At 34.5% G+C, this 26,267-nt stretch overlaps 1 protein-coding gene across 3 annotated transcripts in view; it reads left to right on the plus strand.

Moving 5' to 3' along the window:
- The window catches only part of Slmap (Sarcolemma associated protein), a 545,241-nt gene that overhangs the window by 325,071 nt on the left and 193,903 nt on the right, over positions 1 to 26,267 (plus strand). For all 3 annotated transcript variants that reach the window (XM_090409867.1, XM_090409869.1, XM_090409868.1), the window contains exon 14: positions 21,305 to 21,472. In XM_090409867.1, the coding sequence (XP_090265993.1) occupies positions 21,305 to 21,472 (168 nt within the window). The remainder of the gene's footprint in view (positions 1 to 21,304; positions 21,473 to 26,267) is intronic.

Raw genomic sequence — 26,267 nt, forward strand, 5'->3', positions numbered from 1 at the left:
GCTTATAATATGAGATACTGATTTATTATTATTTTAATAGCTAATATAGCCTACTTTCATTTAGGAGTGCCCCTTTTTTACAATGTCATTGGCTCACCCAAATTCTAGGGCATTACTGAAGTGTTATAAAACTAATATATGAAGAATAAAAATAGGAGAAAATTTGGACATACATTTTTGGATGTTGTTTTCTGTCTCCTTATTCTGGCGATGTGCCTTCATATGCTATTAAGCTGTTAAAGGAAGGGGGTTTTGGGGGGAAGTAATGTGGAAGAATTATTTATACATATAAATAATTCTGTTTATATGTATAATATTATTATTAAGGGTGGGTAGAGAGTGTTTGGGAGGCAGGGTGAGAGGAAGATCTGAAGATAGAAATTATTTTGGAGGGAAAGGAGGGATTTAAGAGAAAAAGTCGGGTGGGATAACAGGATGTGAGTCGTTTCGACAACCGTCGTCTTTGGAAACTCGTGGGTGTAGTGGATGCTATGTCATGTCAGTTAGGTGTTTCTGTCTTTGGTGTATTTGTGTTGTCTCCTTGATCAGAGTCGTGACCTAATTTTTATGTTATGAAGCTTCCAACTCTTAGAGATTATGTACATCCAATTTTTCGGACTCCCTATGGCACAAAACATCAGCAGACATTTAGCTGAATTGTTCTTTGCACATATAGAATCACTCCTACTCAACCCCCCCCCCCCCCCCCCCGACATCACCTTTTGTGGCTGATATGTGTTGGTTCTCCAATGATATTCTATGCATTGGAGAACCAACATGCATCACCACCTTACAGTCATCCCTTAATGATTACAGCAGCAGACTAAAATTCACCATAGAAACCGAACAAGACAAAAAAAAGCCATCAATTTCCTAAACCTGACATTAGTCAGAACAAATAACAAAATAGCCATGAAAATATTCCACAAACCCACACATACAGGAAACTACCTCTATTTTAACTCATACCATCCTTATTCGATTAAAAAAATCATTCATCTTAACACAATTCATAAATGCTTACAAGTTTTCAACAAACCGTAATTATCTCAACACAGAAATAAAGAAGTTAACATAAATTTTTCAAAATCAAAATTAGCCAACACAACTTACTTTTATCTATTTTCATATCTAATTTTGGAAGTAAGAAAAGTTTGGAAAATTTGCCATCTGCACTAAAAATTATGCTTAGATATCTGAAATATTTTACTTGTTCTGTGATATTTTCCTTTTCTCTGCTTATTTTCATAGTTTGTTTGTTTTTTTTTTTCTTTTTATTGCTGATTTTCATGCCAGATTTGTTAAACCAGTAGTTCAATTTAACTAAGGAATCCTGCATACTTGTACTGGATTTTTTTTAAAGAATGTAACATCATCTACATAAAGTAAAGAGCTGAGATTAGCATCTCTGATGCTAATCTCAGCTCTTTACTTTATGTAGATGATGTTAATGTCACTTTTCTTTGTACTATGATTCATACAGACTATGAATAATAGTGAAGATAGTGTCCACCAATGTTTTACACTGATTTATCAGTCTTCCTGTACCTCCTTCAATTGTGACTGCTTACTTAAATATAGACTATGTATAGCTCTGTACAAAAATATGGTATGATGTCCTATTCACTCCATATAACTGTAGCATTTTGAACAGCTTTTTTTTCTCTTTTCACTCTGTCACATACCGTTCCCAGTCTGCAAACCTCGAATATAGATCCTTGCTTCATTTCTGTACTATTCTACTTTACTGTTAACTTCTCGTAACTTGATATGACTGTGTAAATCTTTACTTGAACACACTGAGTAGGGAAGTTCCTTTTTAATTCTCACATATTTTACTTTACTGTGAGAGCTCTTCTGTAGTCATCCACAATTGAATTTCCTGAATTATATAGTGTAACCATTTTAAAACTTTATACCTCTTTGTTTGAGAATTTCTAGTCAGATATCATCTACCTTAGCTGCCTTTCCACATTTCTAATAACTGTTTTGTACCTCAAGTATTCGTTATATTCGTTATTTCATTCCTTTAAAAATTCTTATTACTGTTCTGTCATTCTCGTTTAAGTCTCTCAAAATAATTACTCTCTTCATCCAGAATATTTTATATTCAGTTTTATGATCTTTATCTTCTCTGACTCCTTTTTTATAGTATACTCTTTCTTCCATTTCTGAACTTTTCTTAATAGCCTCTTCCATTATCGATATTTATCTTTTCTATTCTCTTTTGAGTTTGCCCATAACTTGTTTAGCAACTTTTTATACATAACTTAGCTTTCTTATTCTTTCTCTATATTTTATTAAGTTCAGACTTTTCTATCCTTGCAAACAACATCATCACATACTTCCTTTAGCTCAGTATTTTCCAGTGTTTTTTGGATCATGCCCCACCTCAACGTCTCAAAGATTTTGATGTCTGCCCTCACCGACAATGGTGAGTGTTTTAAATGTATCAGTGATGAGGTGACAAATGCAACATCATTTTCTAATTGCCCCCCTGTGGGGCGTACACCCCACATTGAGAAACACTGCTTTAGCTGAATCCGTGCATGACTTCAGATTTTTTTGTGGCTTAAAAGATAAAAGGTTTATTCGTAAACATATAGTGCATTTGTACTGTGGATGGGTTAAGGATTTTTTTCCCCTTCTATTTTTAATGATTTTACGTATATATTTATTTTATTTTATTTTTTTTTTTTTTTACAGTATAGAAACCCTGCTCTGTAGACCAAGCATTAAACTTTTTTTTCAAGCCACTTCAGGCTTCCAAACATTTGCTACTTGAGTCTTCAATGTTTTCTTCAAATTATTTCATTTTTGATTAGTATTTGTTCATTGAGTCTGCAGTTCACTTTTGAAAACTATTTGACTTTGATCATGCTTTACAACTTTCTTATATAATCTTCTTTTCAATATATTTGTTGTTATCCTGATCAAGAGGGGTGATTACCTCTCATTTCAAGTTCCCTATATCAACACTAATAACAATAACTTTTCGTATTTCTTGTCTTCTCTCCAGATAAATTTTTGGATATCCTTTTGTGTTAAATATGGTGTTAGTAATGACTACTGCATGTACTGAACAGAAATTCAGCAGGTAGTTAATATTCAGATTTTGTGCAACGTTTCTATATGTCTCATAGCTGTTTAGACTCCACAAGAACCAACTTCTTCTTTTCCGGTTGCTTTTATTAATGACTTAAAAATTTCCTACATTTCTTCCTTACTGGACCCTTCAGTGGAACCATTGGCTCGCTATAAGATTTTAGGAACTTAAAGAGAACTGATCTGTTTGGAGTAAGATTACAAACAAACATGTAATTCTCGTAATGTAATATCTCTGTTTTTTCTTCTTTTAATTTCTGGTTGACATCTACTCTTGGTGCTTATTAGAGAGCGCCAAGGTAAATGAATTCATCCACCTTCTTGGAGTCAGTGTTGTGGTGAAATTGTTTTCATATATGGCCATATAGTTTGTTTTATCACAATTAATTCTTAAACCATATTTCAGGCTTTCCCATTCAACTCTTTTAAAGAGGGACTCCAATTCTCCTTTGCTGCTGGCTTTAAGAATAGTATCATCAGCATACCTACAATTATTTATCTTTTTGCCAGAAACTGAGAAAGCACTATTGTGTCCATTAAGTGCCTTTCTCATAATGTATTCTCCATAAAAATTGTATAGATCAGCATAGAGTCTCCCACCTTCTCAAGATTGAACCACTGAGATGTTTTTCCATCCATCTTCACCACAGCCTGATTCCTCTCGTAAAGTTGTTTTCGAAGGTGTGTCAAGTGTTCTGGGATGCCCATTTTACTTAGTATTTTCCGAAAGGAGCCTCCATAGCTCATTTGTTATAGATGAAGCCCTTTGGTCAGAAAGACCTGGGTTCGATTCCTGTCAGTGACGTGAGGAACCTTTATCTGGTCTCTTTCGGTGGAAGGTGAGTTAGCTGGTCTCATACGAAGGTAGGGGTTTTTTTTCACTTGGAAACTTTGGTTTTTCGTTCCCTCAGAACAAGAAACCAGTCCCGTGAACACGCGCATCTATGGACATAGTACACACCGGGAGACATAGGGCTGACCATCTTATCCTCGAGACGGTTGCAAGAATAAAAAACCTCAACACTGTTAAAGGTAGAAGAAGAGGGTTAAGAAATAAAGAATACATTTTGAAAAATTATGGAGACAAGAAAGAAATTTTCCACAGGTCCTCCCACTTGACACAGTCAGATGCTTTGCTGTAATCAATGAAGTACATATACAAGAGAATACTAAATTCTTGAGCCTTTTCAACCAATTGCCTTAGATTAGAAATTTGATCTCTCTCTTTCATGTCCTTTTCTAAAACCTCCCTGTTCTTCAGGAAGTTCTTGCTTGACATGTTTAAGTTTTTCTTTAATAGGAAAACCTCCAGATTCATATCGAACTGACCCATGGGACACTAGCCAGCAACTGGCCTGCAGAACTGTTTTACTGATTTACCCTTGAATGGGGAAGGTATGACTGGTATGTCATCGAGGGTATCTCTCTCTCTCTCTCTCTCTTACTGCATGTTGGAAGAGAAAGTGGACAGAAACCGGAACCTTTGCTCTATTGACTGAACACAACTGTAGTGATCTCAGATCTCTAATAAGCAAGATGGTTGTATTTCACAGCACGATGAAAGACATCTACCACCTAGAGATCTAGTCAGCATTTCCTCCAGCTAGGGAAGGTATACTTTTGCAGCAGCAATGTTCACCAGGTTTGCAAGAGCCCCATTTGGGAAACAGGATATACTGCGGAAAGGTGGGGATGACTTGACTGTGAGAGGTTATATATTGTGCATCAGCAGCAGCCCTTTTGTAGCCTAATCAGGTTCTTCCAAACATCATGGATATCTTCTTCTTTGGTTCATCAATCCGAAGATTGGTAATTATAGCAGCACATCACAACATCCTGTCTTGTGACCTTTTTATCTCTTCATAACTCTTAGTGCAAGTTAGTATCATTACTGTTTTTACTCTCTTAACACATTCATGCTGAACGTTATCTCCTTTGTGTTTCACTTCAAATGAGAACACTCTTGATAGTATATCATGTCCCAAGTTTTAAATATGTCTGGTATGTGCTAGTTTGAATGCTTTTGGTTAAATTCCCTATATAAAATTAGAATTTGCGAACTGTCTTAATGATAGAGAAAATCTCAAATTCTAATTTTAATCTTTGTTTGCTTTACATAAATCGATTGGTTTCTGCATCTAGTGACTGTGTTATGAACAGGCATGAGCATGTATTTTCTGCAACTGAAAAATTGAAAATAGGTTTTTAGGATGATGTATTTAATTAGATGCTGTATTTAGTGCTATAATCAAACTTTGTTTGGCCTGCCTGTATGCAGTATAGTGTCTGTGGAAGAGGAGTTGTTTTTTGTTATGCAAGGTCCAGTTTCTCTAATTACACTAATTACACTAAATACAGACCCTAATTGTCTACTGTATTTAGTGATACAATAAAGCCACTTTTTTTTTTTTTTGGACAATGGGGAGGTGTTTTTCAGTATACCTGGACATGTTCATTCTAATTTTCTGAAAGAATAGGTATAGTCAACAAAAATCTGTTTATTCCTATGAATAAAAATGAATCCTATGTTTTATAAGAAAAGGACTGCATCTGTTGATCTTTGACAAAATATATACAGTAAAACCCCATTGTTACGTCCCTGCCATTTACGTCATTTTCTGTTGGTCCCGTCTTAAGGCCTATTCTCACGATGTATTGTTTTCCTGCCATTAACAACTTGATGTGGACGTTATTTTCCGTAATTTGTGTTTTTTTTCTCGGTGGCAATACCGATTTTCGAATCAATTTCAGCGGAAATCTGCGCATTTCTGTTCTCAGGTGGCGTTGCTTTCGGCTGTAGTTTCGTTTTCGCCATCACGGTGACTTGCGCACATGCAGCAGTACTGTAGTGATGAGCGATACCATGATTTTTCAATCACAGTACGAATTGATATTGCAGAATTTCTGCAATGTAATTTAGCGTGTGAAAGTTGCTTTCAAGTTGCAGTGGGATTATCCATGTTAGTAACATGGTGGAAAAAAGACAGAAAATGTATTTCAGTAGAAGAAAAGATGGCAATTCTGCGACATGTAAATTGGCATGCCGGAACACGTGTGCATTTAACATAAGATCTTGGACTCTCCGTGTCCACTTTGAACACGGTAGTAAAAAAAACAGGTCAAGCATTGAACTCAATGCAAAGCAATCTGGCGCTAAGTCAAAAAAAAAAAAAAAAACGAAAAGCAAAAACAATCAACAATTAAAGAGTTTTTTAAATAGATAAATGTAAGTACATTGTAAATTCATTTATTTTCAGTTATTAAATTTTGTAATCTAGTATGTAGACTCACATACTAGCAGTAAGTCATCTTTTAGCCTTTTTTTTAATGTTTTTTTACATTTCCTGCTATTTGCACTTTTTTCCATCAGTCCCCCGAAAAGGGTAAAAAAGGGGTTTTACTGTATATATATTAGCACAGACATAACATCCTGTACATCTTGTAAAATAATGTAATAACTGAGTTTCTAAAATTAGATTGCTGCTTAAAAATGGAAATTATGTATATACTAATATGTAGAGAAAAGTAAATACTGATCATAACAGTCGTTACTGAATAAAAGAAAATTCTTCTTAGAAAACAAAATGAAATATAAATGAAAAACTAAAGCCAGTCTGGTTGGCCAAGTGGATTGTATACCCACTCTCCAACCAGCTGATTGTGGGTTCGAGTCTCACCCTGGGCATGGGTGTTGGTGAAAGTCTTCTCTGGACAAGCTTGTATAGCTCCTTGAGTTTATAAGGTTTTTCTTTAAAAAAAAATAAAAAATAAAATAAAAAATAGAAATAAATACACATTACAATTACAACCATTTGTACATGATGATTTGTTCACTTAATGCTCCATTAGCATACACATTCATGCCATGCCTGGATAAATCGTCTTATTGACATATTAGTTCAGTTTATAAGTCCTTCCATATAAGTGACCAGTGTAGACAGATGCTGTTCATTACAGGTTGGATTAGTTATTTATATTTTGCAAAATCTCTTTTACTCCTCACAAGTTCTTTGTTTTGTTTAATTATGCTTGTCTTAAGTTTGAATATGCATGTCTAGAGATTATAGGATCTCATTTAATTCATTCCACTCTAGCAACTTATTAGACACACAACATATAATGCCACAACTGTAAATTATTAGTAATTCCTTTGCTTCTAATGAAAGTATTAGTAATGTAAATATACCAGCCAAACATAACATTCTCTTTAAGGGTTAGTAATGACCCCCCCCCTCACTCTCTTTCACACACACACAGTTTTTGTTTCATTTGAAGAGCCCATCACAATTTGTGGCTTGTCTGCCAACATGTACATAGGAAGAACAAGAAAACATCTCTTCTTGCTGAAAGGTTAAAGGCAGTTCAAGTAGTTTCATTCCAACCTGGCATGAATGTGTTAATCAAAATACCTGTTCTAACTGAATAGCCTAAAATAATTCTTGCTAGAAATGAAGGCTTGTTTTCCCCTTTTACTCTGTCTTCAAGCATTATCCAAACCGTCCTTCTGCAATAAGTGTATTTTAGACCTGCCTTGTCTAAAAAAGAAACAAAAATCAACATATTTCAACTGGCTCTAAAGAGAAATTCCAACTTTCAGTGAGGCACAAAAGAAAGGATGAAATGCAAAATCTTTCCTCTGGCTTAAATGACAGCCAAAGTTGTTTGGTATAACTTGTTCCCTTTTATGTTTCCAGATATCTCTCTCACATCCAGATGATTGCCATCATAATATCACCCAAAGATTGGACTAATCTCCTGACATTCTTCTCATGAAGGGGGGGGGACCTTCTCAACAAACTCATGCTCTGCATCCTATAATGTCTTTATAATCTTTCATACTTGTCTGGTATCCTACATCAATTCAGATCAGACCCATTTGAAGAACGACAAGATAAAAGTTGGCCATTAAGCTATTGCCCTCCCAACTTAATGCTTATACTCAGCAATCTTGGAAAATAATGTCATTAACCCTTTAACTGCTGAGATACTAAATAACCAGTATTGACCCTCCTTGCTGAGTTATTTTCACAATTACAAAATATTTTATAATTATATAAGATCATGAAAAAATAAAATAAATGTTGTAAAAACTCACCATTCGTGATGTAGATGTTTGTAGACAATCCAAATATTAAAATTCCATGTCAAATAATGACACACAACTTCAATGAGAAACATCTCCCCAAAAATACTTCAATACTTTAGTAGTGTGTAGTAATTTTGAAAGTAGGAGTGTACACATAAGGCTATGCCACATTTGGCACACATATATCGGCTCTCTTTTCTTTTTCTTTGCCCTAATGTGGTATTTGAACACACACATGACAATGCCTAGTGGGATTTGCTTTCTTGGGTGTGGGTGGCACAGGTATTAGGAAATATCTTTCCCTCAGTCTGAGGGGTTCATCACCCCGTGATGGTCATCGAGATGTAGTGGTCGGTCTTGGCATGTGGAACTTTTGAAAAATTTCTCTGAGAGTCAATTGAAAATTAGCATGTGTGATATTTTTACCAGTATGTACATTATACAAAATATGTGAATTGAGAACAGTGAGATCCAAGAGATGGAAAAAGAATTTTCTATGCCATTTGAAGGCCTTTTGCACACATTCAATAAAACTGACCATCATGTCTGTCCTGTCCACAGCCCCATATTCCTATTATAATCCATGACGCATTCAGGTTTCATTATTGGTGTATTTGTTGTCCTGTCAACTTTCCCTGATTGTTTCATAGTCTGTGTGGTCAACATACAAACTTCTTGTTTATCAATCCATTTTACCACCATCATATTATCTGTGTGTCTGGATTCTACCTGTCTTTCGTGTAATTTTTTGTTCAGTTTCGGCAACCCTTTCCTGTTTTTCCTAACAGTCCCACATGCATTGGTACCATTTTTATGTAGCCAGTCATACAGAAGAGGGCCAGAATACCAATTGTTAACCACAATGTGTGCCCTTTCTGCAAATACTTTGCCACTAAGGTTTGCACCACGGCCCCAGAAATCCCAAATTCACGGTCTGGAATAATGTCTGTAGTTGCCCCTGTGTACACTACAAAATGTAACACATATCCAGTCTCACAGTCACACAACACGAACACTTTGATCCCGATGTCTTTTCAAAGGAATGTACTGTTTGAACTGGAGGCATTCCTTGAACAGTATATTTTGAAAAGGGGTAAATACTTCGCTGTAGGTTTTTCTCAGGTGATCGATAATTTGTTGTAGTTTGCGTAGTCTTTGGACCAGAACCTGAGTTTCATTGTCATTGAAATGTAAAAGTAAAAGGAATCTGTCCCTGGACATGTAGTCTGTGAACTATGCAGTAACTATGAGGGGATCCTTGGACCAATATTCTGCTATTGTTAGTTTTTTTTACCCTAAGCATTATGATTCCAAAAAATATATATAATTCCTCTGGGATAGTATTTTTCCATTTTTGCAAATGAGTTTGGGGTGCTGGTGGTAGTTTCTGAGTCAAAAATTCATAATATTTATTAGTTTCATCAGCAATATGTTGCATTATATGAATGGGGGGGGGGGGAAATAGTTTGAAAAAATCAAAAACAGTTGAACCATCATCTGTAATTGCTGAAATACCTGAATTATCATTATTGAATTGGTGAACTGTTGGACGAAAATTTATATCATGCCATTGAAACATTGAAGCGTCAGTACAATTTCTTTTTCATGGATGCACTGGTGCTGGTGATTCGTTATTGAACTTTCACTATTTTCTAAAAAATAAATATCGTCATTGTCACTGTCACTCAAATCTGATAAATCTGAAGGTAAAGTTTCTAATACTTCTACTAATTTTGCCTGCTGTCTGCTTGTCGAAGCCATTTTTACTAACCCTGGAATCACTGCATCACGTGATCGCCTGGCTCCTATTGTCAAGGACGGCTCTGATAACATTGTGCATAGTTTTGCAATATTTTACGAAGATAGCGCCACAAAGCAGACAGAAGCATGAAAATTAGTTCCTTCTAATCCTAAGAGATGGCACTATAAGTCCGCTCGATTCAAATGCTTTCACAAACTGAATTAAATGAGTATTACACATTGAAAGTTCAAATTGAGTTAACTCAATTGTAGCAAGGTTGCAATTTTTTTCCGCTCGAGTTAACTCGACCGTAGCAGTTAAAGGGGTTAATGATCATTGTCATCATTAGTGGTAGCACACCACTTAATTAGTTGACCACCAACATGGATTTTGCTGCTACTGATCCACGGGAGATCTTCTAGTCAAATTTACCCATATTTGGACATGCTTTTCCAAAAATTTCCATTTATTGGGACATCTTTTGAGAAACTTAGGTGGTCTCTTGACATTTTCAAGCAATTTAAGTATGTATGTGTCATGTGGATGGTTTTCTCCTTCACATTTCCCTGCCAATGCCAGAGTACCCTAAGTCTATGTATTTTAACCCATCCCACTCCCTTCCTCTTAGATATAAATGATCTCTCACTGACCTCAAATCCTATCCATAGTTTTGCTGATATGCACTTCATCCCTCCTCTTCATTTAACAAATTTTGAAGTGTTCAAGCTTCAAGATTTTATAGTACCTATTCCTTAACACTGGTTTCCTTCAATTTGCCAGTGTGGTGAAAACAACCTTGTCAAATTTGATACTAGTCAAAACAAGCACTGCCTTATTTCTTGCAAGTGAGATCTCATTTCACTTCTTCTTACCTTTGATAATATTTAGATTTCCAAACAAGATCAGATTTGTCTTTGTGGACTTACTCACCTCTACAGCTTTTTCTGGAACAAACGTATAATGTGTAGGATATCTGCTGCTTGCTGATATCAGATTATCTTAATTTTTTTAAACATTTTAATGATGCCTAGTTTTGAATTAATAAAAGGGAAAGGATACATTTTAGTTTATCATTTCCTAATTGTATAGTGAGATTCATTATTTCTTGTAATTAGAAATTTCTTTACCTATGCTTTGTATAAAAGAAATCTTTGTCTAAACAAAGATTTCTCTTAATACAGCTTATCACAACTGTTTAATTGCAATATTTATTTGTGAAAAGGACTTGCATTGAATTTAGTTTTTATTTCTGTAACTTACACTTGAGAGAAGAAAATATTGGACTTTCTGATGAAGTTTTTGCACTAGTAAAGAACTGTAGTATTGTTTACACAGTGTTATTGTTTTTATTGTTATTTACCTTGCCAGGCAGTAGTTTGCTTCTGCAAGAAGTTTGTATTTGCAAAGAGGAAGTTGATATAGTGAGAGGGAATAATAGAACAATTGTTGTGTTGTTGTTAAGGGGAAAAAAATGAAAAATAAAAAAATTCTGACAGTTGAAAGTTTAGGAGTGAGAAAAAGTTAAAAGAAAAGACATTATTTAAGCTAAAATGGTTGGAAACAGACAGTTATCTCAAAATTGATGAATGAATTTCTTTTAAAGGAAGATAAGTTGGAGTGTAGATAAAAGTGAAAAAAAAAATTATATAGTTTTATTCTAAAGCAATGGACAGTTTCTTTTGATACATTAAGCAGCAAACTTATTCTAGTTAAACTTTGTGAACTCAAAAGGGATGAACTTTCTTGTGCTCGAGGATAGGAAAGAATTTTCCAGAAGAAAAAAGAGAACTTGTCAAATCTGATATATATAAGATACTTCAATTGATTATAAAAGGGAAAATAAATGGAAGATGAGGACAAAGAAGACAAAGAAAATCTTGGCTGGCAGACATCAGGCAGTGGAATGGCATGAGTTCTGAGGGACTGTTCAGAGTGGCTGAGGATTGCTCAAAATTTGCCAAGGTGGTTGCCAACCTCCGATAGGAAATGGCACTCAAAAAAGAAATCTGATATTAAGTTTGTGGCCCTTTTTCTCTTTAGCACATAAGTTTTAATTATAATGCTGATTTGTATATAGTACTTGCTAAGCATAAACATTTTACACACAGTATTACACCATGCAATACCTAAATTTATGCTAATATTATTTGTTTGTAAGTAAAGATATTTAATTTGAATGTACCTTGTGCCTCACTCAATATCACTCAATTATTTTTATTTATTGTATGATGCTAAAATACAGCGAGAAGCATAATACACCAATGTAACAGGTGTATGGCAACTAAAAGTCACATAAAGGAAAGTTTTACAAAGCAATTTTCTTCTGCAAAACCTGTAAGTACTTAGTGCATAAAATAAGTTATCTTTCCAGTTAAAAATCAGCCACATGTAAGTGCCTACTGTGTGAAGCAAAGATAATGGCAACAGAAGCCAATGACAAAAGAGCACGTCATGTCTCACCGGCGGCATTGATCGCTGGCAAACCCATTGATAATACAAGTGCCACAGCTGTAAAATTGATGTCAATGATTAAAAAAAAAAAAGAAGAAGAAGAAAAAAAGGTATACTTTGCGAGTTTTCTTGCTACATGCTTCCTGCACAAAAATAAATGAATCGGCACACAAATGAACTAATTGGCAATCAGTGCCACAATGCTAGTGAATGAACTCTGCGACCTAATCACGTCAAAAGTACACGAGTCAATGGAGGCTAAAAACAAAAAATTTGACGTCATTATTTTGAAATTTCCGACAGAAAACAGTAAATCATTAAAAGAAGATATCAGAAAATTAGCAGAAGAATGAAACTTCGATTCTAAAAATATCATCAGGTGCCATCATTTCAGACCTATAAATAAAAGAAAGGGCATAACAAACTTTCCACATCACGTAAAAGTGATGTGTGACAAGCTGACAAGCACATCTAAATTAATAACAGTAATTAACAAGTTCAAGGACATTTGCCCTCAATCATGCATATCTGCTTGACCAGACCTAACATTTTCCCAGAGACATTTTCCTTTCTCCTTCATTTTAGAAATTATGGACTTGACAACCATGTTATAAATAACTATTTTAATTTCCCGACGTTTCGGCCTTCATAATAAGGTCATCAGCTGGAGTTACATTTCACACAGTAAGCTAAAGAAACAATGATTTGATCACCAGTTATTCTACTGGCATGACTTCTAGTGAAAAAAAAAAAAAAAAAATACAGATACATACTTCTTTCTAAATATGGATAATTACAAATTAATTATTTAGAAACTACATCAAAGCTAATCTATTTAAGATAACATGAGAGAAACGTTCTTTCTTATAGATAGTTTTTTTTACAGTAACAATGATGTCCTATTTTTAACATTACAATTGTTATGTTGGATTTAGGATTCTGGATTATCTACAGTCCTGATTATAGTTAACTCTTAGGGACAAAGGTTCTGTGGGTAGAATATGTGCCATCCATATGCTTGGGATTTTTAGACCATCATTATTGTTCAGATTAGTGTGGTTGATAAGAATCTCGCAGGCTTCCTTAAATTTGCATTCATACCATGTTTTGGTGTGATGTAACAACTGGTGCTTTTCCAGTCAATTCTATATAAAGTGTTCAGGGCATGATCAAAAAAGGCCATCTTCACCATAGTTATTATATTTAATGTGTCGTTTATATTCCTTTTGCCTGATAGGAATTGTGCATCCTGTTTCCCCTATATATGGTAGATTATATGTGCAATAAATACGGTATACTCCAGGGTTGGCCAGTGGAGGGAGTGGGTCTTTGGATGAGTTGAGTAAGCTTTTTAATTTTGCAGGAGGTTTAAAGGTGGCTTTAACATTGTATTTCTGTAGTATTTTGTTTATTTATCTGATGTCCCTTTAATGTAAGGAATGGTTATAGTTTTATTGTACTCTGGTTTATCTTTGTTTTTTTATTGAGGTCTTGTAGAGAATTTTGTTAATAGTGTTTTGGCTGTAACCATTTTTTAGAAAAGTATTGCTGATAACTTTAAATTTGTCTTTCAGCATTTGTTCATTGGAGCAGATCTTCAAAGCCCTGTTTTAATGACACCTAGTTTTTGTGTTGGGTAGTGGTAGGAGTTGATGTGTACATATTGGCCAGTATGTGTCAGTTTCTGGTAAACGGTGAAGGAAAGACTGCCAGAAGGAAGACTTGTGACAAGCGTATCTAGAAACGGAAGTGTGTTCTGTTTTTCAATCTCAATTGTGAACTGTATGCATTTGTGTTGTTTGTTTAGGAGGCTAAGGAAAGTGTCTAGTGTCTGGCGGCCATGGGGCCCAGATCGCGAAAACATCATCAATGTATCTAAGCCAGACTTTGGGTTTTAAAGGAGAGGAATCTAGAGCATGTTGCTCAAAATGTTCCGTATAAAAGTTAGCAATAGGGGGATAATGGCGAGCCCATGGCTGTGCCTTCTTTTTTGTAGGTAGAAAGCATTTTGCCATATAAAATACCCAGAACGTAATACATGCACAAAGAGCTCCGTGATATCTAGAGGGAATTTGTTCTGTAAAAGGATTGGGATATTTGTAAAGAGGGCATTCGTAAATTCGAAAATCATCTTTTTCTAATGTAATGTCTTTGATTATGTTTATGAAGATTTGTGTGTTTCTGATATAGGAGGGGGAAATGACCTACCAACCCCTTGAGTTGCTGCTAATTTCTTGGCTAGGTGATAATTCGGGCTGTCTATACCTTCGATTATCGGCTGGAGTGATGTGTTTTGTTTGTGTATCTTTGGTAGACCGTAAATTCTTGGGAAAATGAGCATAGTGCAGAAGTAATTTTTTGACTGTATCTTCAGGCCATGTAGTAATTGATTAAAGTAGTTTCTCTGTTTTCCTTTTTATTCTATTGGTTGAGTCATAGTTAACAAGTTGGTATGTACTATTGTCCGAGACTAGCAGATTCACTTTTTCTAAATAAATGGTTCGGTTTAGAATAACGGTGGTACTTCCTTTATCAGCTCTAGTTATTACGATGTTCGGATTTGATTTTAATGATTTCACTGCTGTTAATTCGTGTTTTGTTAAGTTGCTTGTTATTGTTTTCTTATGATTTCTATTTAAAGTGTTGGCTGTTTTTAAACTTATTTTATTTGCTATGTTATTTGGGATGAATCTTAAGCCTCTTTCAATCATCATCATCATACGTATCAAGGATTTAGGCCTAGTATGGCCTGTTCCGGCCTTAGAAGTCATCGTTTAAGAGGACGTCCTGGTTTTCTTTTTCCTAATGGCTTGTACTTTAAGGCTTGTTTTGGTAATCTTTCTGTTTTCATTCTTTGAACGTGTTCCATCCATTTATGTTTATATTTTTTAATTTTTTCAATTACTGGTTCTTGGTTTAATTCTTTCATAATATCTTCGTTTCTTTTGTGATCAAATAGGGTATACTTTGCAGTTTTTCTCATAAACTTCATTTCTGCTGTTGTTAATCTTTGTTTGTCTTTTTGTTTTATTGTCTAGATTTCGCTTCCATACATTAAGACCGTATTGTATGTATTGTATACTTTTAGCCTGGTTTGTTTTTGAACTAGGTTTGGTTTAAATATAGAGTTAATTACTCCTGTTATTTTTAAATATTTTGCAATTTTTATGTTTATATCTTTTTCATTTTCATAAGTGATCATACATCCTAGGTAGTTAAATGAATTCACCTGTTTTAAGATCTTGTTATCTAATACTATTTTAGTTCTTGCTGGGTCTTGTCCTTTAAAGGCCATAGTTTTTGATTTTTCCGTTGATATTATCATACCATAATCTTTGGATATCTCATTTAGATTTAAAATAGCTTTCTGTAAGTTATCTTCAGAATTTGTAATTATTATTTGGTCGTCTGCAAAGAGGAGAGTGTTTAAGTTAACTGTAGGTGAAAGTTTAATTCCTTGATGTAAATTTTTACTGCATTTTATTATTATTTCATTTAAGTAGATATTAAAAAGAGTTGCTGAGAGGGGACATCCCTGTCGGACCCCTTGGTTTATCTCTCTTGTATATGATAGCTCATGATTTAATCTTATTTGTATTTGATTATTTTCATATATACTTGTGACAGCTTTTAGGATATTATTTGGTATTTGTCTTTCTTTTAATATGTTAAATAATATGTTTCTTTTAACTTTGTCAAATGCTTTTTCAAAGTCAATAAATGCAATATGTGTTTCTAAATTATATTCTCTTCTTTTCTCTATTATTAATTTTAGGCAGAAGGCTGGGTCTATACATGATCGTCCTTTTCTAAATCCATTTTGTACCTCTAGAATAAAGTTTTTGGAATATTTCATTAGTTTTTTATTTAAGATTCTGCTGTATATTTTGTAACATGAATTTAGTATACTGATACCGCTATAGTTTTTAGGGTCATCTCTATTACCTTTCTTAATGATAGGAATCACAATTGCTTTTTTCCATTCTATTGGGGGAATACCAGTTGAGTAAATTTTATTTAAAAATAATAAGAGTCTTCCTTTGAATCTTGTTCCTGCGTATTTATATAGTTCTGAACCTAGCTTATCTTCTCCAGGTGATTTTCCGTTTCTTGTTTCTTTCAGGCTGATTTCTAATTCTTCTTCAGTTATTTCCTTTTCATTTTCATTAATTGTTTGCCAGTTGTCTTTTTTAAAATATTTGTCTGTCCACAGTTCTGTGTAGTAATTTAGAAATTCTTCTAATTTCAATTCAGTGTTTAATTTTATGTTTTCTTTGGTATCTGCATTTAGGTGTTTCAAAATCTTATATACATTGGGTCTTATTTTATATAAATCATGTTCTAAATTAGAAACAAATTTATTCCATGATTCTCTGTCTTTTTCTGACTTCTCTTTTAGCTATGGCTCTTATTCTTTTATATTCTATTTCATCTTCTAATCTTTTACTGCTTAACCATTTGTGATAGGCTTCTTTTTTCTCTTTGATTATTTCTTTGATTGTATCATCCCAGATCTTCAGTTTTTTTTCTTTTATTAATTTTTTGGTCTTTCCTAAGCTTTCATTTGCTGCTGCATTTAGTATCGTTTTTATATTAAGCCATTCTATTTCTTCATTTTGTTTTATTTTATCTAGATACTGGTTAATTCTTTGTTCATATAGCCATTGTACATTTGTGTCATTCAATAGTCTAGTTTTATAAACAAATGTTTCAATTTTTCTTTCTGTTCTTGTTACTTGTAGCCATTTAGGTGGTAATCTTAATTTTATTTTAACTAGGAAGTGGTCACTGCTTATTTCATATCCTCTGTGAACTCTAACATCTAGTGAAAATTTTGATGTCTTTTCATTTAATATGAAGTAATCTAATATTGATTTCCATCCTCTTGCTGCCCAAGTATATTTATATATGTCTTTATGTTTATAGAAGGAATTCATTATTTTTAGGTTATTATAAACTACAAAGTCAATCAATTTTTTACCATTTCTGTTTAGAGTGTGTTCTCCATGTATTCCTATATTATTATTATTAATTTTCGTGTTTCCAATTCTTGCATTTAAGTCTCCTGCTAAAATTATGTGATCATTTTTATTTATTTTATTATATATGTTTTGTAGCTGATTATAAAAATCAATATTATCCTGTTCTCTTCCTTCTTCTGGGGCATATAAACCAGTTATTGTTAAATAACCTCTATCTATTTTTATTCTAGCTTCTATTATTCTTTCATTCCATAATTTATAATGTTTTAACTGTTTTGAAAGGGAGTTATGAATCCAAATCATGACTCCTGCTTGTGCTCTTTGGTCTCTGTCGACTCCACTGTATATCACATTAAAATTTTCAGTTCTCATAGTTCCTTTTAATTTCTTTTTTGTTTCAGTGATTACTGCTATTTTAAAATTTCTTTCATTTAATAACTGGTCTAATTCTATTTCTTTATATGCTATTCCTCTTACATTCCAGTTTGCTATGTGTATTATATTTTGTCGTTTCCATTTTCGTTTTCCCTTTTCCATTCCAGGGTCGTTTCCCATAGATTCAATCCGATTATCTTTTTCTGTCAGCTTACAAGTATGGTTATGTTCTCCATGTCAGGGGACAAGCCTGACGATGGAATAGTTCAGTGGTAGGGCTGCTACCTTAAGGCTTCTGAACTCGCCTTCTTCCGAATTTAAACCCATAGGAGGAATAGGGTATATTGAAGGGGAAAGGGTAGATTATAGAAGAAATATCGTAAGGTTTATAGAGAGGACATAGTTGTAAGGCCAGAAATGAAAAGACCCCATGGCCCTCGAGTACTCTAATAGCACAAGGGTCATAAAGTAAGAAGAGTTGGCTGATAAGGCCTTATTGGAAAGATTAAAGTAAGTGGGTCTTCCTCAAAGTAGAAGAAGGAGAGGATAGATCCAGCTAGGGATCCATGGGAGTGCCACTTCCCTTACAATCAAGATGATTGCCCCTTATGGCCCTGTTGGTCCACGAGTCCTTATTCAGTATATTCGGACCACTCCCCACCATATATATATATATATATATATGCACGCGCATGTGCACACACACATATGGTGGGCTCCCCTATCCGCCACCCAGGGGACGCGCTCTCTAGGGGTTACAGGGTCCCCTGAGAGAGCCTCTTTCAATATTACAAATAAAATCCAGTTTGTTCATTGATCTGGGTGCTACGGCAAAATTTAGACCTTTGCTGCGTAGCAAGAGTTCATCTTTGTTTAAGGTGTAGTTGGATAGGTTAACTACGTTACTGTTGCCTGCAGGCAGTTGGTGGCTCCTGTTGTTTCTTGCTTCTGGTTGGTCGTTAACGTTCACTATGAAGAAATTTTAATATGTCCGTTGGTTTTGTCGATCTTTTATCTTTGAAATTTTGGTATGAGATTTTCTTTCTTAGTTTGAAGGATATGGTTTGCAATGTTATCCATAATCTTTTCCAGGATAATCCAAATATCTGCATTCAAGTAACTTGAAAGTTCAGATTTGTACATTTTGTACCTGGTTTTGAGTAACAGCCAAGTTTTTTTCTCTTAGCCTGGATCTGTTCTCTGAGTAACGCTTTCTCCATGCGGTGGTATATTCTTTGCACCTTTGTTGAGGTAAGTTTTCTCTGTAGTCTGATGCAATTCTGAATGATATTGCTGTCCCAACAACTTTTTAAAAATGCCAGCCGATTGATGAAACCAGAAACATGAATCTTCAACTTACTGTATTGATTGCATCGCTTGTGGGTTGAATCTCCATGAATTATCAGAATCGTTTCTTTTAGTGTTGCATGGTAATCAGCATTCATTTTAGAAATTATGGACTTTACAACTGTGTTATAAATAACTATTTTAATTTCCTGATGTTTCGACCTTCATAATAAGGCCATCATCTGGGGTATATACAAATATACAAGAACAAGCTGAGTTACATTTCATACAGTAAGCTAAAGAAACAATGATTTGATCACCGGTTATTCTACTGAGGAAATTAAAATAGTTATTTATAACACGGTTGTAAAATCCATAATTTCTGAAATGAATGCTGATCACCGTGCACACTACAAGAAAGGACACTCCTTTTTCCTCACGCATCTCTGTTAGCATACTATTCATAATCTTTGCTCAGTGCTTTGATTTATCACTATTACCCGGGCAAAACTTGACTACCTTTCATACCACACTTATCTTTTACTCTCCTCAGCAACCTCCTGATTTCCAGCCTCAAATTCTCCTTGTTCCCAGTGAAATCATATGTTCCTACTATTATTAACAACTCTTTTGCTCATTACTCCTCATATCCAATACCTCTATCACTCTGCTTATTCCACCTGCAGGGAAAAACAAACCTTTAATAAATTTAATTTAATCCTTTATCCAAGTGTGAGCAAACAAAGTTTGTACCTGAAAGTATCTTCAGGACTGGGGTAAGGTGGTTTGCACCTGAAGATACTTTCAGGTGCAAACTTTCTTTGCTCACACTTGGATAAAGGATTAAACTAAATTTATTTTAGTCTAACCAAGTGAAAAATAAACTTTCAACATCAAAAAACAAACCTTGTGCACCTTTTCACTCATCCCCATCTCTAATAATTGAATCCCCATGCAGAACCACTCTCAAATCATTCACTATCTCTTTCAGGTGGCCATCTTTCATTCCATTTTTCCTCACACTTCCATGTACATTATACTTTTTTTTGCTCCTCGTATGCTTTATCTCTTACCTCATCTTTCCCAACTTTGTTTTCATCTCTTTAATCACTTTCTCCTATTTACATTCATTGTCATGCCACATATTTGCCATCTTACTAATATAATGCAAAAACTGTAAGTTTATGAGAAAGCGATTGGAGGGAGCTGTGTGTGAGAGAGAGATTAACATGTGAACATTTAAGTGAATTGCTATCTTCTGGACTGCATCAAGCATTCTTAGGGAAGCGTGTTTTTTTTTTTTTTTTTTTGTACCACCCCAAATGCGAGAACATTATATTCTAATGGTGTACAGTTTGGGGTTTTTAAAGTGGTATTGCAGGTGAGGACCATGGTGTTTTTGTACCAGGAAAGGCTAGATGTGAAAGTGAACCCAAAAAGGAAAACTGATTATGACTGGAAATCAGAATATTATCTGAAGTAGAGGGGTAAATTCAAATCTTTCTTCAAAGAAATAAGACACAATTGCATCTTTAAAATGTTGAAATTCCCTACATAATCTCACTTATAAAGTATTTAAAACATTGGTTACTGAAGTTCTTGAAGTCCAAGTGATTTGATCATTACAAGATTTCTCAAATGAAGTATACTCCAACCTCTACTTTGTTTGTGAAATCTTGTAATGTTAATGTATAAGAGGATGAGTGTGGGCAAAAATAGTCCTTGAAAAGTCCAGCATTGAAAGAGAAATCTGATGAGAAGAAACTATTCGTTATGACATGCAGTAAATAACCTGAAAGTAAACTGGCAATCCAATCACAAAGTACAGGAGGAGACCATAAGATGCTAGCTTGATGTGAAAGCCTGTATGATAAAATGCGCTGAGATATCATGAGCACCCACTTGAGTTTCTTCAACTTTTTCTAGTTTCTAAAGATGGATAAATGTTGGCTAAGAGATCTGCTATGGAGCAAGAGTGGTGGAATTCCTGTTGGTGATCATTAATTGTTTGACCTCCAGGAAGTAAAGAAGTTAGCTGTTAATGACTTTCTCCATTACTTTTGAAAGCATTGAAGTGAGGGCAATACAGTAATCATTTTATGGCAGAGTTCTGTTTCCCATTTTAGGGAAAGGCTATAATAATCTGATTGATTGATTGAATAGTTCAGTCAATCAGATTGAAAATTCAATTAACCATATGACACATATATTATATAACCTATGATGTTGTATAATGACCTTATTGTATTATACATAGTTATTATTGTTTATTTATAGAACTAGATATTCAAGCAGAGAACGAGAAAAATGAAACCACTCGAACACTTTTCTATCATGGAACGAATGAGGAAGACTGTCATCCTAATGGAGACTTAAGCAGTATATCATCACATACTAAGGCTGAATATATTATTGAATTGCAATCAGAAATAGCACAACTTAAAAGTAGGCATTCCATTGCATCATAAATTTTTAAGGTTTATTGGTAATTATTATAGATATGCTATTGATATTACTGATTGATATTTATTTGAATTTTTTAATACTTACCTAATAAAACTTGCCTATTTTATGTTTGTCCTTTTTAGGCATTGTAATAAAGACATTTTCTAAATGTTATCTTGTTCTAAATAAAACGTGTTGAAAGTGTGTCATGGAAAGAAACCAAAGTATATACTAAAAAAAAATCTTGCAATTAAAAAAAAAATGTGTGTGTGTGTGTTTAAGTATGTAGACTTTCATGAATGTGCGTTTTCGAGCATTATAATTACAATTTTCGAGGTTTATAATTGATGGTCTGTAATACGAGGGTGGTCTGAAAAGTTCTCGGCCATAGATGGCTACACTATCATTAAGATTTTTTTTTTTTTTTTTTTTTTTTTTTTTTTTTTTTTCCCAAGTTGATACATCTCTCATAAGCATCTATGTGAAATTGCAAGTCATTCTATCAAGTAGTTTGTTTATACAGCTGTCTGAAGCAAACCTATTGTCTGTATCCCTTGAAATGGATACAGACAACAGGTTTGTCTGTATCCATTTATATCTGTATCCTATAACTGCACGATACTCAACAAAATTGAGTATCGTGCAGTTATAAAATTCTTTGTAAAAGAAGTTTAACACCAAAAGAAATTCATTTGAACTTCATAAAAGTTTATGGGCACTCTTCTCCTTCGTTTTCGACAATTAAGAAATGAGCTGCCAAGTTTAAATGTGGCCGTACCAGTTTTGAAGATGATCCACGTAAAGGACATCCAAAAAGTGTAACAACACCAGAAATCATTGATCAAGTGCACGATATGGTATTGGATGACCAGTGAGTCAAAGTGCATGAAATTGCTGAGACTAGGCATTTCAAAAGAACATGTAGGATATATTTTGCATGTTCTTTTGAAATGCCTAGTTTCAGCAATTTCATGCACTTTGACTCACTGGTCATCCAATACCATATCGTGCACTTGATCAATGATTTCTGGTGTTGTTACACAAAAGTGTAACAACACCAGAAGAATTGCAAATGAAAAAACTTTGCGCAAGATGGGTGCTGCACTTGCTCACATCAGATCAAAAACGCACTCGCATGAAAATCTCTGGACAGTGCTTGAAACATTTTAGCAAGAATCAAACTTATTTTATTCGTTGATTTATTACTATGGATGAGACTTCGATTCACCATTACCCACCAGAATCCAAAACAGTGGACAGAAGCCGGTTTTTCAGTGCCAAAGAGACAAAGTCAGTTCCATCAGCAGGAAAGGTCATGGCATCGGTGTTTTAGGATGCTAAAGGCATTTTGTTTATTAATTATCTTGAAAAGGATAAAACAATAACCGGGAAATATTATTCCAATCTTTTAACCTGACTAGACAAAAAAATTTGTGAGAAAAGAACCCAGTTTGCAGAAGAAAAAAATCATCTTTCATCAGGACAATGCACCTGCCAACAAAAGTGTTTTGGCAATGGGAAAATTAAGGGATCTGCACTATGAACTGTTGGAACATCCACTCTATTCCCCAGATTTGGCTCCCTCTGACTTCTATCTCTTGCCAAAACTAAAATTTTTCCTTGCTGGTCAGTGTTTTTCTTCCAATCAAGAGGTGATTGCAGCTGTAGAGGGGTATTTTGCATATCTTACTGAGAACTACTACAGGAATGGGATAATGGTGCTGGAGCATCACGAATAAATGTATTCGCGATGCCCTTTGTTAGGCTGAGAACCTTTCAGACCACCCCCATAATACAATAAAATGCTTTTATTTCATATACTGGCTATGTTAGAAATTGAAAGAAGTAGCCAGAGTGATATTTTTTCATATTCATTGCAACAAGAATTAAAGTTTGATATATACACTAGACGCTGCTTATTGTGATCACTTTGGGGCAGTCGCTTTTCGATAACAATAACCTTCTGATAACATTAAGCAAAGAATATAAAAAATGCATCATTTATTTCAATTTATTGTTATGATTTAGTTTATTTATTTAATTTATTGTTATAATAACTTTTTATTAAGCAGCAAGATAAAATTTATTTTAAAACCTTATCTAGTGTTGTCTGTCGTGTCTTTGAATATACTAGTTCATGAATAAATTGCTCATACTCATAATGCCTTTCGAAGTTTGTCGCTCTATGTTGCACACTGCAATGAACTATTCATAGAGCTTCTTAGAGCTGACTTAAACCGCTTGGTTGGAGGAGCTACAATTCCTTTGCATTGAGCCTAAATACACTGGTAAACATCTCATCTAATTCTATAGCTATAGTATCGCATTATCTCCACCTGGATGCGAAGCGATCACTCATTAACTCAACTGTTTAATCTGCTTCTTTGTTCTTTTTATTTGTCACTTAGTGAAAGACCTCTTTGGGATTTTCTTTGGCCTGCTTGGCTACTAGTTCTCTCATCTAATTTTGCCTTCCTGGCCATACTGATGACTTTCTCATGCTTTGTATTGCCCATGAGCTTGTTGAATGCCTTTCTCTTTATATATCCCTTTAGAAAGCTTTTTTTTTTTACAACCTTGCCCAGTGATGCCTTATCCATCTAAATCCTGCATGATTTATTCTCCTTAAATGCTTTCTTCAACTTCCCCTTGACCATCCTCCATATACTACTAATATTTTTCTCCTCCAGATAATGCATTGATAAAAGTTGATTCCTCAGCTTGTCATAATCAGCTGACCTGTAATTCCACATATCCCCACCTCCTTCTTAATTAAAAATTCAGTATATGTGGCAATCTTCCAAGTTAAGACTACATAATCATTCTCTCCACTCAGAAGCAATTTGGTTACTTTGGTTATTCACTAATTCTGTGATGCTCTCAAACCTGAGTCTTCTCCATTCTTCATCATCATCAACAACCATGGGTCCAATGCCCGTAGTTGTCTACTGCCATCTTGATATGATTCTTCCATTGCGTTCTGTTTTGTGCAAGATGACTCAATTTGTGTATAGAGTTTCCACACCATTTGACGATGTCATCGCCCCATTCTCTGTTTGGTCTTCCTCTTTTGTTCTTTTCTTCAATCATTCCAAACAGCAACGTTTTTAATTTTCTCTCATCATTCATTCTACATATATGGCCAAATAGACATAGTTTCCTTTTGATTATTTTCTGGATCACGTTTTCTTTTGATTGTGTTCGTCTGGATTTCCTCGTTGTTCACTTTCTGTATCCAGCTTATTCTCAAGATCTTTCTATAGCACTTCCTCTCAAATGCCAATATCATCCTTTCAGATTCTCTCAGGAGTACCCAGGCCTCGCATCCATAGATCATGCTGCTGAAGATACAGGTTTCTACAATGTGCAGTTTAGTTTGCATCTTTATAGCTCGGCTCTTCCATGTTTTGTCCATGGCTTTTAAAATAGTTGTTGCGCTGGCTATTCTAATTTTTATCTCTTTTTTGGGGTCCAAGTCATGCGTCATGTGGCATCCAAGATATGTGAAATGTTCCACATTTTCCAGTTGAAATCTGTCTATTGTAACTCTGTTTAGTAACTCCTGTTGTCCGAATATCATTGTTTTAGTTTTTTCAAAGTCGACATTTAGTCCATATCTTTTCCTTCTGTGTATAGTGTTTGCAATGTCTGTTCCAGCCTTCTCCATTACATATTATTTAATTATCTCTTAGCAGCTGTATAAATTCCATTCATCCATGTCACTGTTTCATCTTCCAGCCTATGCCCCATAGTTGAAGTCCTGTAATAATTACTTTTTATATTGTCCTTATACATGAGAGTTCACAAGACCTATAACACAACAGTGCCATGTGTAGGCAAGTGATTAAGGAGAAAGAAGTAATCTGTTGACTAATTTGAAAAGCTGGGAGTTGTACTCATTGGGAAAAACATTATTGGAAAGCTCTTCCAAAGAAGGCAGACAGCTCAGCATAGCACCTTTCATGAAAGTACCTATAAGGAAAGCATAATGCAGAAACAGAGTGCCTATGAGAAAGTGACTGGTGGGAGCCTTTGAGAGAGGCATTAGATAGATTGCCCTCTTCTATATACAGTCAAGAATTCTTAGAGTTGTTTTGGGTACACCACTGAAGATGTGAGGACAATATTCTAAGGTTGGTCATATTTGAGATTTATGGTGTTAACCCCTTAACATACAAAGACATCTGTGACACGTCTTTTGTTTATTGCACCAAAATTGATTTTGAATTTTGGTTTCGCATATAAATACAACCGGCAGAAAAATGACTAATTTTTAATTGGTAACAATTTGAACCAAAGTAACGATTTGAACCAAAAAATTTCCAGGTTTTTTAGAGGCTGAAAATGCCATTGACATAATGTTTATGCCCAGATAAACTGAATGTGAAAGATCTTGAAAGAATATCAATAATATTATCAAAAGTACGACAAAGTAAAATAGGACGACCTCCTTTCTTGAAGTTAGTATGTCAGGAATGTGTTTTAATAGCATTCAATTTCCCTAAGTTATCTTCGCCCTGCTTTGAGAACATTGAGATTAGTGTTTAAGACTGGTTATGACAGATCTTGAAGCTTCAGTCATTTGAGTTCTACAACAGGGCTTCTCAAATGAAGAAGAGGAATACTATCATCAGCAAAATTATGAATAAGATTTGAAGTGGGGGGGTAGAGAAGGCCATGGATGTAAAGGAAGAAGACTGTTGATGACACTTCAGAACCCTGAGGTACTCTAGCATATTGATAAAGAAATGTGAATGAGAGGAAACTATCCACCGTGAAACTGATGGGTCTCCAG

The sequence above is a fragment of the Typopeltis vanoorti genome, chromosome 20 (assembly GCF_054136105.1).
Source record: "Typopeltis vanoorti isolate ZY-2024b chromosome 20, IOZ_Tvanoo_1.0, whole genome shotgun sequence".
Lineage (NCBI taxonomy): Eukaryota > Metazoa > Arthropoda > Arachnida > Uropygi > Thelyphonidae > Typopeltis > Typopeltis vanoorti.